Below are 14,295 nucleotides of genomic sequence, written 5' to 3' on the forward strand. Positions count from 1 at the left end.
ATTTTAGTAGATTGACATGCTGAACAGATCTGTGAAGTTTCTCCTCGATTGGATCAAAAATGAGGGAGGAGCTCGGTTTTAAAGGTTCATGCTTAAAAACGTCATACCTCTGAAACCATGTGACGCATGACATCATGCTCGCTGACTTTTTTGTTCGTCATGGGTATGCGATTCTGCCTGCAAAGTTTGGCCTCGATCTGTTCAGCCGTTGCAGAGAAAAAGGGGTTTTTGTGTTTTCACGAAAAACAATATGGCGGCCGAACCACGTAACCTGTGACGTCATAATTACCATTAAAATATTCTACAGACCGAGTTCCTCATATGGTGAAAATTTGATCTCAATCGGTCCAATTATTGCAGAGAAAATCTTTTTTAAAGGAAATTAAAACTTTTTTTAAAGGAAATTTTAAAGGAAATTTTTTTCTCAGAAACTGTTGGTCAGATGGACACTAAATTTTCACCATCGGAGCGTGTCCTCCTGTGGAATATTTTAATGATAATCATGATGTCATAGATCATGTTGTGCAGGTGCCATCTTGGGAAAACGTAAAACGTTGCACCTCTTTCTCTCCAAAACCGCTCTTTGGGAAAAATTGAAACATGGCTCATTGTAAATAACTCAATATGGGGAATAGGTGTTGTTAACGATGACGTCATTGGTGCCATAATTATGACGTCATAATTCGACAGGGACAACGCTTCGTCTGATCAGTTTTAAATTAATGAGCTTAATCTATGCAACAATTATATTAGAGAATATAAATTTATGATGTCATTGCTCACGTGGTCTGGCAGCCATATTAGATCAAATATAGAAAAACGTTAAAAAACAAGAGTTGGCTCGCACCAAGTTGATTGTGCAGGGTAAGTACTTGATGAATACCATCTAGTTTACTATATTTTTTATGTTTAATCCGTTAAGTTTCTTGATGTGTGAATGTTTATTTATTTGTTTAATCGTTCATCATATAATTCAAGTTAAATGTTCTCATATATTGAAAGTTCAATGAAAGATGTTTTTCAAAATGATTTCAAAAGCGTGCTGTGGCTTGGGTGTGTGTGTAATGGACGACATGTCGTACTCTCGGCTGGCCGAGAGTCCCATCTGGTTTGACATCAGAGACATGTGATAGGACATTATTAACCACTCGAGCTTTTAAAGGTTACAATGCCATCTACCATTGGTGCACAAACAAATAGGGCGACTTATCCCTACCCACATGTCATGTCTCTGTGAAGAGGAACAGGTTGAGATGGTTTGGTCATGTGTTGAGGAAGGATGAAAGTGACTGGTTGAGAAGAGTGATGGAAATGAATGTAGAAGGAAGTAGAGGATGGGGAAGACTGACAAAGACTTGGCTAAAGATGGTGGAAGAAGAAATGTGGGCAAGGGGGTTAACAAGGAGAGATGCAGAAAATAGGGCAAAATGGGGAAGATTGCCATGGGGACCGCAAGGCTAACCCCCGCTCTCGCAGGGAAAATGGCCTTAAAATGCATGTTGTTGCCTGTTGTATGTGTCTGTCCTTGTTGCATTTCAATCTGTTACTGTGCATGGACCATATGACAACTGTTTGTCACTGTGCATACAAACCATGCGTTTTTTTCCCCCGCACTCACCCCCGATGTTTCCCTTCCTCCACAAGCCTTTATCCATGTGTTTAACTGGAGCAATGCAACTGCATCACCAATATGCCTCCACGTAGTCCCTGCCCGTGACAATGGGTAGACGCCCTCGTTGACTGTCCTAAAAATAAACATGTTTGATTTAAATCCCTTCAGCTGTTCTCAAGTATCAAAATTTTTTTTACCAGACATGACAGGTTTCACATCAATTGGTGAAGCGGTTTCGGAGAAGGTTTTTTTTAAAATATTCGCTTTCAATCTGTTATGGCTGTCAAACCACGTGACATTTGACATCAAAAATGCACACTCTGCATATGTATGGGTAGTGGATCACCTTTGTGAAGTTTTGTGTTGATCGGATAAGGTTTGTTTTTCTATCCAAAATGTCTGCCAAACCACATGATGTATGACATCATCATTTTCAAACTATATGCAGCAATGGTGTTCGTTGACATTTGTAAAGTTTCGCATTGATAGGGTGAGCCGTTTCTGAGATTATACACTACCGGTCAAAAGTTTTAGAACACCTCAATTTTTCCAGTATTTATTGAAATTTAAGCAATTCAAGTCCAGTGTATAACCTGAAATGGGACAAAGGTAAGCAGTAAACTGCTCGAGGTTAAAAAAAAGTTTAGGTTAGCAAAAACGGGAAAATAATGTAAATTGCACAGTTATATTGCAAAAAAAAGGCCTTCTTCAGGGAACAGGTAATGGGTTAACAAGTTACAGCTGTTCTGCAGCAATGTAAGTAAATTAAGCCTTGAAAGTTGATGCAAACAATTCCTACCGGTGTCCCAACCTCTGCTGATTACTTGATTACAAACCCCCTGTCTGTATAAAAGCAGTATTGGAACAGTTACTGTTATTACACCCTCTGAAGCATTATTTGGACACTATTGCACTGCAGGAAGTAGTATATTGGAAACTGGAGGAAACTCTGACGGGAAGAGGTCTGGCAGACCCAAAGCCACAACAGAATCAGAAGACAAGTTTCTGAGAGTCAACAGCTTGTGTGATAGGCGGCTCACAGGACAACAGCTTCAAGCACAGCTTAACACTGGTCGAAGTAAGCAAGTCTCAGTTTCAACTGTGAAGAGAAGACTTCGAGCTGCAGGTTCGACAGGTCGGGTGGCAGTAAGGAAGCCATTGCTAAGATGGCAAAATAAGGGGAAAAAAGCTTGCCTGGGCAATGAAGCACCGCCAGTGGACTACTGAAGACTGGAAGAAGGTCTTATGGACCGATGAATCAAAATTTGAAATATTTGGTTCATCACGCAGGGTTTTTGTACGCCGTCGAGTAGGTGAAAGGATGGTTCCTCAGTGTGTGACACCAACTGTCAAACATGGAGGAGGAAGCGTGATGGTCTGGGGCTCTTTTGCTGGATCCAGAGTCGGCGACTTGCACAGAGTGACTGGCACCCTGAACCAAAAGGGCTACCACAGCATTTTGCAGCGCCATGCAATACCCTCTGGTATACGCCTAGTTGGTCAGGAGTTCATCCTACAGCAAGATCATGACCCGAAACACACCTCCAGGCTATGTCAAAACTACCTTCGAGGAAAAGAACAAGACGGTAGGCTTCAAATCATGGAATGGCCAGCACAGTCTCCAGACTTAAACCCCATCGAGCTGGTTTGGGATGAACTGGACAGAAGGGTGAAAGCAAAGCAACCTACAAGTGCAACACATTTGTGGGAACTTCTGCAACAGTGTTGGGAAGAACTTCGTGAGCAATATTTGATTTCCATTGTAGAAAGAATGCCACGAGTGTGTTCGGCGGTGATATCTGCAAAAGGTGGATTTTGTGCTGAGTGCAAAAGGTGCTGAGCAAAAGGTGCTGAGTCAAAAATTTTAATTAAATTTTGTAGTGAAATTATACCAAGGTGAACCCAGGGTGTGCTCGCTTCAAAAGGGGCGTCTATAAGACCCGGGACTACCGGGGCGCCCGTACACTCCAGCGGCACTCACTGTGACATAGTCCTGTAGTTTGAATGGTATGTACGCCCCTAAATGCTGCGCTGATTGTTCTCTCTATTGGAATTGACCCTTGCCCATGAAATACTCTGATTTTAATGCCTGTTGCATGAATGTATTTTTACAGGATGTTACTTCAGATCTAAATGATATTAAACCTACCCAGAGGTCAAGTCGTGTCTGAGCTTGATTTTCACGACATTTAATATCATTTAGATCGCCGGAATGGCTGACCACAAGATGATCGTGGTTCCGATTCTCGGAGCCGACTCTCAAGCTGAGGGATCGGGATCGGAGTTCACTCACTGGCTCAAAACGCTGGAGAATTACTTTGCTGCTCACGAAACAGAGCCCACCGCTGCGATGAAGCTGTCCGTGTTACAGTCGAAGGTCCATCACTCCGTTTTCCGGAGCATTGCTCGATTTGTGATGTACGCTACGGCACTGGCCGAGCTGAAGCGCCTATACGTAAAAACACGGAGCGCTGTGCACGGCCGGCATCAACTCTCCCAGCGGCGACAACAACCATCTGAATCGGTCGATCGCTATGCGCAGGAGTTGCGCTACCTGTTGGCGGACTGCGTGCAGGACGTGCGGACCCACGAGCAAGTGCAGGACGACTTGCTCCGAGATTCATTCATCTCCGGAATTAATTCTGGAGTCTTGAGGCTCCGACTCTTGGAGGTCGCGGAGCTGACATTCACGGAGGCTCTACGGCTGGCACGCGTCTATACGGATGCCCGAGAACAATCCACCGCTTATGATCGCCCACGAGTCGTGGCGGGGACCTCGCAACTCGCGCGACCGGAGAGGGGTACCGCCGAGGATATGGCGGAGGACCCGACCACCACGGCCGAGTCTCCCGGTGCTTCTGGAGCGGACTCCGCTTCCGGCCTAACTGCTGCCGCCGCTGCCCGGCCACGGCCTGACCGGTATGCAAAATGTTATTTTTTGTGGGAATCGGCAGCACGCTCGATCTGAATGCCCGGCTCGGGAGGCCACATGCCACCTGTGCTCCACCAAGGCCCATTTTGCAAAGGTCTGCAGGAAGGCCGCTCGGGGCACGCGTCCCCGCGCGACCTTGAATGGGCTCATCGCGGAGCCAACGGATCGAGCGCCGGACGGGGCGCCTCACTCGGCTTTGATGAGCCGCCCTCCTTCTCGCGGGCCTCTGGCTGCACGCCCGACCTTGGTGAGATACACCGGGCCGCCAAAACAAATGGCGCGAATGCGACCGGCCGCAGCGTGACCGACCTTGACTGGCGTTCGAACGCCTACTTCAAACAAGCGACATGCTCCTGCTTTGGAAACTCCTCTCGATGTGCAGCAAACGCAGCACGTGACTCGAGCCCCATCTGACGGCGGCTCTTACGAATTACATGCATCCACTTTGGCATATGAATCTGCAGACGGCAGAGATCCTTCTCACGTGACTCGAGCGCCATCTGACGGCGGCTCTTACGAATTACATGCATCCACTTTGGCATATGAATCTGCAGACGGCAGAGATCCTTCTCACGTGACTCGAGCGCCATCTGGCGGCGGCTCTTACGACCTACACACACCCACTCTGGCAAATGAAACTGCTGATGAGCCAACTATGCGCTTGTCATGGGGTTTCTCCCCGGGCTGCCCGAATGACCGGCAAACTGCAGCCGGCGTGGGAACGTCCTCTGACAGTGGGCATTACGACTTCAATGCTCCTACTGAGGCCCAACCTGCCGACGCTGCCCGAAGGATTGCAGCCGGCGTGGGATCCACCCGCGAGGCGCGATCTTCTCGCCCGGCCGGTACAATACCTGCCGGGTCTGCCGGCCTTGCGCAGGCCATCATTCCGCTCACGATCGCGGGCGTTTTTGCGCAAGCTTTGATTGACACGGGGTCTACGGATAGTTTTATCGATCAGCGACTAGTGCATCAACATGGGTGGCCGGTTCTCGGGACAACCCGCCGGATCTTCATGGCCTCTCAGGGACTTCGGTTGAGCACAAAAGGGGCGTGTCGATTGACACTTGTGATAAAGGGACGCACGTTCTCGGACGTGTATCTCATGGTATTACCTGCATTATGTGCTGACGTTCTGTTGGGACTTGATTTCCTTAAGCGGCATGGACGTTTGGAAATAGACTTCGGTGGGCCGGACACGCTTGCTGTGTGCGCCCTCGCTCAAATGGACATGGAGCCTCTCTCGCTGTTCCCCAACCTGACCACTGATTGTACCCCTGTAGCCGTCAAATTGCGGCGCTACTCTCGCGCAGATGCGCAATTCATTGCGGAAGAAACGGCCCTGTCTTTAAGGACGGTATTATAGAACCCAGTAGGTCACCGTGGCGGGCCCAAGTCTTAGTGGTGTGGAGTGAGGCCCACCGCCGGCGCATGGTAATCGACTATTCACAGACGATTAATCGTTTTACACAGCTGGATGCCTACCCCTTACCGGGGATGGATGCCCTGGTACGCCAGGTGGCCCTGTATTCCGTTTATAGCACTCTCGATCTGCGTAGTGCGTATCATCAGGTCCCCATCTCTAGGGCTGATCGCGTCTTTACAGCCTTTGAATCGGGTCAGCGGTTGTACCAGTTCACTAGACTTCCCTTTGGGGTAACTAACGGAGTCTCTTGCTTTCAGAGGGCTATGGATGACCTCGTTGCGAAGGAGAACTTGACCGATGTCTTTGTCTATCTGGACAATCTTACGGTTTGTGGGTATGACCAGGAGCATCACGACGCTAATCTGAAACGCTTCCTCGAGGTCGCGCGGAAATATCGCCTAACCATGAATGTGGCTAAGTGTCATTACTCTCTACGCACGGTAGACCTTTTGGGGTACACCGTGACCCATGGCTCTGTCTCTCCGGATAAGGAGCGTCTGCGCCCTTTGCTCGATATGGCTCCGCCTAGCGATCGGGCTTCGCTGAAACGCGCTCTTGGGCTGTTCGCCCACTATTCAAAGTGGGTGCAAAATTTCTCCATGAAGCTCCGCCCCCTCGTGGCCTGCGACACATTCCCCATGGGCCCGGCTGCCATGGCGGCCTTCGAGGGCCTTAAAGCCGACATCGCTGGCACCGCTGTCGCGACGATTGACGAGAGTGCCTCTTTCGTTTTGGAGAGTGATGCCTCAGATCATGCGATAGCGGCGACACTCTCCCAAGGGGGACGCCCTGTGGCTTTCTTCTCGCGGACTCTCACCTCCGCCGAGCGGAGGCATTCGTCTGTCGAAAAGGAAGCGTACGCGATCGTCGAATCAATTCGGCGATGGCGGCCGTATCTGCTTGGGCGGTGTTTCCAAATCGTCACGGACCAACAAAGCGTTGCGTTTATGTACGACACCTTACATGCTCAGCGCATTAAGAATGAGAAAATCACCCGTTGGCGTATCGAACTCGCCGACTTCTGCTACACCATCAAATACCGCCCGGGGAAGGATAACCTGGTCGCCGACGCCTTATCGAGGCCGGCCACTTGCGCGGGGGTTGTCACTTTGGAGGGGCTGCGCACTTTGCACGGCACTATGTGTCATCCCGGGGTAACGCGTTTCGCGCATTTTGTGCGCGAGGGAAATCTGCCGTACTCGATTGCGGACATCCGCCGCATCTGCTGTGATTGCGCGATCTGTGCGGAACTCAAACCGCGTTTTTACAACCCTCCTATGGGGACACTCGTTAGGGCTACTAGACCGTGGGAGCGCTTGGCGATGGACTTCAAAGGGCCGCTGCCAATGTCGAGCAACTCTCGCTATCTGCTCACTCTCGTCGATGAGTATTCACGATTCCCCTTTGCTTACACGTGCGGGGATATGTCGGCTGCCACGGTTATTCGGTGCCTGCAGAATTTGTTTTCTATGTTCGGGTATCCGGCCTACGTGCATACCGACCGGGGTGCGGTGTTCCTGTCCCAGGAGGTGAGGGGCTACTTGCTCCAGCATAATGTCGCTTCGAGCTACACCACCCCGTACCGGCCCCAAGCGAATGGGCAGATCGAACGTTTTAATGGGATTATATGGAGGGCCGTCATGCTAAGCCTTCGGACCCTCGGCTGAGGCCTCGATAAATGGGCGTGGTCGCTACCTGCCGCTCTAAACTCGATCCGGGCTCTCCTATGTACTGCCACCAACCAGACTCCTCACGAACGACTGTTCCACCACCCTAGAAGCTCCGGCAGTATCCAATCTTTACCCAGCTGGCTCGCTGAACCGGGGCCCGCCTATCTCAAACGAGTGGTTCGCGCTAGCAAGTACGACCCCCTTGTTGACAAGGTGCAGGTCCTCCAGGATAATCCCGAGCATGCTCGCGTGTTAACGGCGGACGGCCGCGAGTCTACTGTCTCCGTACGCCATCTCGCCCCATGTGGGGACGACGACAGGGATATCGACGAACCTGTCTACTAGTCTATGGACTCTACTGAAGCTTCCCCTACGGAACTACCACCGCTACTTCCGTCGTCCCCCACGCCCATGCCCGAAGGCGCTGGGGCGCCCCCTCCGACACCCACCTCCGGCGGCTATTCCGACGCGGGGGACTCCGGGCTTGGAGACGCCGTACCCGGGCGATTCCGAAAAAGGACTGGCAGGGAAGTTCGCCGCCCCGACCGCTACGGGTGGACCGACTGATGTGGATTGACGTAACCCATTCAATTATTGCTGACGCTTGCTTGCAACCTGCCGAGCGGCAGTATAGTTCTAACGGCGGGGAGAATGTAGTGAAATTATACCAAGGTGAACCCAGGGTGTGCTCGCTTCAAAAGGGGCGTCTATAAGACCCGGGACTACCGGGGCGCCCGTACACTCCAGCGGCACTCACTGTGACATAGTCCTGTAGTTTGAATGGTATGTACACCCCTAAATGCTGCGCTGATTGTTCTCTCTATTGGAATCGACCCTTGCCCATGAAATACTCTGATTTTAATGCCTGTTGCATGAATGTATTTTTACAGGATGTTACTTCAGATCTAAATGATATTAAACCTACCCAGAGGTCAAGTCGTGTCTGAGCTTGATTTTCACGACAAATTTTGTTAAACAAAATGATTCTATGATTTCTTTTTTTATCTCCAATTGTTTATTTGTTCCTTGCTTAATTTCAGAGTACATTGAGACATTAAACTGCGTAAATTTCAAAATAAACCTGAAAAATTGAGGTGTTCAAAAACTTTTGACCGGTTGTGTAATTATTTAATATTTTCCTTCAATCCAATATGGCTGCCTCACCATGTGACTGATGACATTTTTCTGATCAACTTTTAATTGCCATGCCTAGTCCGTGACACAAGTAAAGTTTTGAGTTGATTGCTTTGGTGATTTGGGCGAAGGTGTTTTTCTAAGGTTTTAGATTAAATCCAATATGGCTGCCAAACCACGTGACCTATGATGTCATAACTTTAATATTTCAATAGAAATGGGTCAAAGATCATATTCGTGCAAGTTCAGATTTTTAGGATGAGGCGATTAAAATATTTATGGCTGGTATACCACTTCACTGATGATGTCATCATTATCATACTTTTGTTCCCCTTTGTGAGTACTTGCCAATGTGCCAAGTTTCAATTTTTTCCAATCATCAGTTTCCGAGAAATAATGCTTTAATTATTTGCATTCAATCCAAGATGGCTGCCGTACCATGTGACCTATGACTCATAATTATCATAAAAACATTCTACATGGACTTCACTTCTACTCTGAAAGTTTCATCTCAATCGGACATGTGGTTGCCTGAGAAAAACGAGGTTTAGCCTGTACGGACGTACGGACGTTCGTACGGACGGACATATGAACGTACAGACAGACGGACAACCCGAAAACATAATGCCTCCGGCCAACTTTAGGGGCGGAGGCATAAAAACACCTGACATGATGACACAGCTATTTCCGTTGCATTTTAAGTTTGTTTAAAAATATAAATAAACCCCCACCCGCCCCTTCTTCCCTCCTTCTTTGTTCAGGCTACGAATTCCCTGGTATTTTGTACAATATGTTCATCCACATTACCCAATCATTGATAACTTCATGGTGTCAATTAATTTCCATTTTACCTTCTTGCAGAAACTCCCAAGCAAGTTTAAGAAAATCTACTCAGAATTTGAAAACCTTATGGTAAGTTATTTTCTATCAATAGTACAAGAAAATTTATTGCATGTGGAGTCAATCTGACCCACATCAACAGCACACCACATTAACCCTGTGCTAGATCAACAGCACACCACATTAACCCTGTGCTAGATCAACAGCACACCACATTAACCCTGTGCTAGATCAACAGCACACCACATTAACCCTGTGCTAGATCAACAGAACACCACATTAACCCTGTGCTAGATCAACAGCACACCACATTAACCATGTGCTAGATCAACAGCACACCACATTAACCCTGTGCTAGATCAACAGCACACCACATTAACCCTGTGCTAGATCAACAGAACACCACATTAACCCTGTGCTAGATCAACAGAACACCACATTAACCCTGTGCTAGATCAACAGAACACCACATTAACCCTGTGCTAGATCAACAGCACACCACATTAACCCTGTGCTAGATCAACAGAACACCACATTAACCCTGTGCTAGATCAACAGCACACCACATTAACCCTGTGCTAGATCAACAGCACACCACATTAACCCTGTGCTAGATCAACAGCACACCACATTAACCCTGTGCTAGATCAGCAGAACACCACATTAACCCTGTGCTAGATCAACAGCACACCACATTAACCCTGTGCTAGATCAACAGAACACCACATTAACCCTGTGCTAGATCAACAGCACACCACATTAACCCTGTGCTAGATCAACAGCACACCACATTAACCCTGTGCTAGATCAACAGAACACCACATTAACCCTGTGCTAGATCAACAGCACACCACATTAACCCTGTGCTAGATCAACAGCACACCACATTAACCCTGTGCTAGATCAACAGCACACCACATTAACCCTGTGCTAGATCAACAGAACACCACATTAACCCTGTGCTAGATCAACAGCACACCATATTAACCCTGTGCTAGATCAACAGCACACCACATTAACCCTGTGCTAGATCAACAGAACACCACATTAACCCTGTGCTCGATCAACAGCACACCACATTAACCATGTGCTAGATCAACAGCACACCACATTAACCCTGTGCTCGATCAACAGCACACCACACCACATTAACCATGTGCTAGATCAACAGCACACCACATTAACCCTGTGCTAGATCAACAGCACACCACATTAACCCTGTGTATTTTGGGTCTTCTGGGACTTTCAAGTCCTCTGGGTATTCTGGGTCTTCGGAGTATATTGTGTCCTCAAGGACTTTTGGGGCACCTGTGTCTTTTTGGGTTCCAGGGACTTTTGGGTCATCTGGTTTTTGGGTCCCCACAGACTTTTGGGTCATTGGGTCTTTTGGGTCCTCAGGGACTTTGGGTCTTTGGGGTATTTTGGGTCTTCATGATGTTTTGGGTCTTTAAGGGTCTTTGGGTCTTTTCATTATTTTCGTTTTTCAGGGTCTTTATAGGTCTTTGGGGGAATTTTGGGTCTTCTGGATCTTTGGGGTTTTGTGGTCTTTTGAGTATTTTGGGTTGGGGGGGGGGGGGGGTCCATTGCGTCTTTGCGGTCTTTTCGGTATTTTGGGTGTTTGGGGTATTTTGGGTCTTTAATGGTCTTTGGGGTAGTTTGGATCTTTAACGGTCATTGGTGTATTTTGAGTCTTTAACAGTCTTTGGGTTCATCTACGTCTTCAGGGTCTTTTGGGTCATTTGGTTCTTTCGGTTCTTTGGGGTATTCGGCATCTTCAGCGTAATTTGGGTATTTGGGGGTCCATTGGGTCTTTGGGGTATTTGGGGTCTTCTGAGTATTTGAGTGTCTATGGGGTATTTTGGGTATTGGGGGTATTTTGAGTCTTTAAGGGTCTTTTGAGTCATTGGGGTCATTTGGGTTGTTTGGGTCCTCAGGGTCTTTTGGGTCCTCAGGGTATTTTAGGTGTTTTGGTTCCTTGGGGTCATTTGGATCCTCGGGTCCTCTGGGTATTTTGTGTCTTCTGGGTCTTCAAGGCCTTTTGGGTCTTTGGGGTCTTTCTCTTTTTGAGACTTTTGTTTCTTTTGGTTCTTTGAGGAACTTTTGGGTTTTTGGGGTCTTTTGAGTCATCTGGGTATTTTGGGTCTTTCTGGTCTTCTGGGTGTCTTTGGTGTATTTTCTTGAGTATTTTGGGTCATCAGGGTCTTTTGGGTCCTCTGGGTACTTTGGGTTAAGTATCAAACAGAGTGACCACTATATTCGTCGTGTGTGTGTGTGTGTGTGTGTGTGTGTGTGTATGTGTGTGTGTGTGTGTGTGTGTGTGTGTGTGTGTGTGTGTGTGTGTGTGTGTGTGTGTGTGTGTGTGTGTGTGTGTGTGTGTGTGTGTGTGTGTGTGTGTGTGTCCACAGCATAACTACCCGATGATATCCGATCTTGATGAAACTTGGGTGGGAGGTTGATATCATGATCTTGTTGTGTCCTGCCTAGAGTGGGCGTATTGCACCCATTATGGGCGGAGCCACGCCCGAAAAAGATGTCTTTTTAGGGGGTAATCAATTTCAAGCTACATCTTCTCCGAAGGAGTTGGTGGAATCTGACAGGGGTTTGGGTAGTTGGTTAGGCCAATGTCATGTCTAGCCCCACGGAGCTCGATTTTTCATTTTCGCCTCAAGGTGAAGGTCACAAGGTCACAAAATTTAGAAAAGTCGATTTTTGATTGTTTTATTACATTGTTCGCTTCCTGATCGGGTGAAATGTCGTACATGTTTTTATATTATCACATACATCATGAAATACAAGTTTTTCAAAAAATTTCAGAATCTTCGACCTTTGATCTTTGAAGGTCGCAAAGGTCAAATTTTCAAAGTTGTCGGAATCAAACTGAATTTTCGGTATTGTGTAGCTAACTAACCTCATAACTGATTATACATTATTTTCTAGTCAGTAACCTTCGTTTTGACATTTCAAGGTCACAAAGGTCAAATTTTCAAAGTTGTCAGAATCGAACTGAATTTTCGGTATTGTGTAGCTAACTAACCTCATAACTGATTATACATTATTTTCTATCTCATTTGAAGGTCAGTAACCTTCGTTTTGACATTTCAAGGTCACAAAGGTCAAATTTTCAAAGTTGTCGGAATCAAACTGAATTTTCGGTATTGTGTAGCTAACTAACCTCATAACTGATTATACATTATTTTCTAGTCAGTAACCTTCGTTTTGACATTTCAAGGTCACAAAGGTCAAATTTTCAAAGTTGTCGGAATCGAACCGAACTTTCAGTATTGTGTAGCTAACTAACCTCATAACAGATTATACATTCCTATTTATATATTTTCAATGTCGGTTTTGACCTTTGTCATTGAATACCGCTCGCTCGTGAACCTTCGTCGTCTCCTGACTTGTTGATACTATATAGTTATAATTTGTGATTGAAATGATGAATGATGCTGTTTGGAATGAAAATATAGAGATATTAAGTTTAAAGCAGAATGAGGAAATGATGATGGAAGGGTTTCCACCAGTGACATTTGCAGATTCCCCATTTGCGGATTCCCCATTTGCACTTTTGTCATTGACTGGAAATAACAACATTCAGACTGGGTACGTTTTTTGTGCAAGTCCTTCATGATCCTGTCAATGCCTGAAATTCAACTGAACATGGCAGAGGAATGTGGAATTTATTGGCTCATCGTTTGCCATTCACCGTTTTTTTTTACCCGAGTCATTCACAAACAGGCTGTCCTTACCTGAAGTCAAAAAGTTGATACTTACATCATTTGCTAACTGGTAACTGGTATCCCTACCCAGGTCATGCAGGATCCTCTTAAACTGAAGTATTAAACAAGCCCGGCTGCACCGTTGTTGGACTATCAGTCTTGTTTACTTCTGGTAAGGGTGCTCCAGGAAATGCCACAATAAGCTATTTATTCACGTTAATGGTGTTTGTCCAAGGAGGAAAAAACCCTTGGAGAGGGGGGACATTATTGGTGTTAATATTGTTCTGTAATAACATTAATCTAGTCATGTCTGAAGCTCCCATTAAAACAGGAACCCCACCCCAGCGCCGAGTTAGACTCGGGAGATGGGCAAATGAACTTTCATTGCATTGCGTTAAATTAATTAATTCTAACCTTACTGTTCTCCACGGAGCTTCAGTTTCAGATAAGGTTTTCTTACCGTTTACACTTCACAGTGTTTATTTGTCAAATAAACAGGAAAGAAGGTAACAAGACACGATAAACAAAAACGAAACAAACCAAGCAAGTCAAATGGACACAAATAAGTAAATGGGGATATTCAAACATTTGTACAATACATTACAACAACAACAACAACAACAACAACAGTTATTTTAAGGCCATTTTCCCTGCTAGAGCGGGGGTTAGCCAAACCGATGTACAATTATTGGAAATAAAGCAATTCCTAACCCACGAGGCGCCATATATCACACTCACGCAGCAAAACAATTGTTTTGCGTCTCGACCAAAGACTCGGAGACATTTCCCTTTCTCTGATGTGCAGGGTGGACGTAAACCTCAAAATAGACCGCTTCAGGTGCCACATGCGAGACGATAGCTCCCAAGAGGCAAAACTAGCTCAATGAAGATGGTGTTTCGTGTGCAATTTCAGCGATGATACACCTGCTCAATTAGGCCTCGTGAACCACTATGTCCTTTAAGCA

The 14,295-nt window shown here is 46.6% G+C and overlaps 1 protein-coding gene across 1 annotated transcript in view; it reads left to right on the forward strand.

Annotated features, from left to right (window-relative positions):
• The window catches only part of LOC137413105 (rap guanine nucleotide exchange factor 4-like), a 291,223-nt gene that overhangs the window by 228,193 nt on the left and 48,735 nt on the right, over nt 1-14,295 (forward strand). The window contains exon 13 of the mRNA XM_078782642.1: nt 9,636-9,686. Coding sequence (XP_078638768.1) covers nt 9,636-9,686 — 51 coding nt within the window. The remainder of the gene's footprint in view (nt 1-9,635; nt 9,687-14,295) is intronic.

Source organism: Myxine glutinosa, chromosome 7 (assembly GCF_964187855.1).
Source record: "Myxine glutinosa chromosome 7, kmMyxGlut1.1, whole genome shotgun sequence".
Taxonomy (NCBI): Eukaryota; Metazoa; Chordata; class Myxini; order Myxiniformes; family Myxinidae; genus Myxine; species Myxine glutinosa.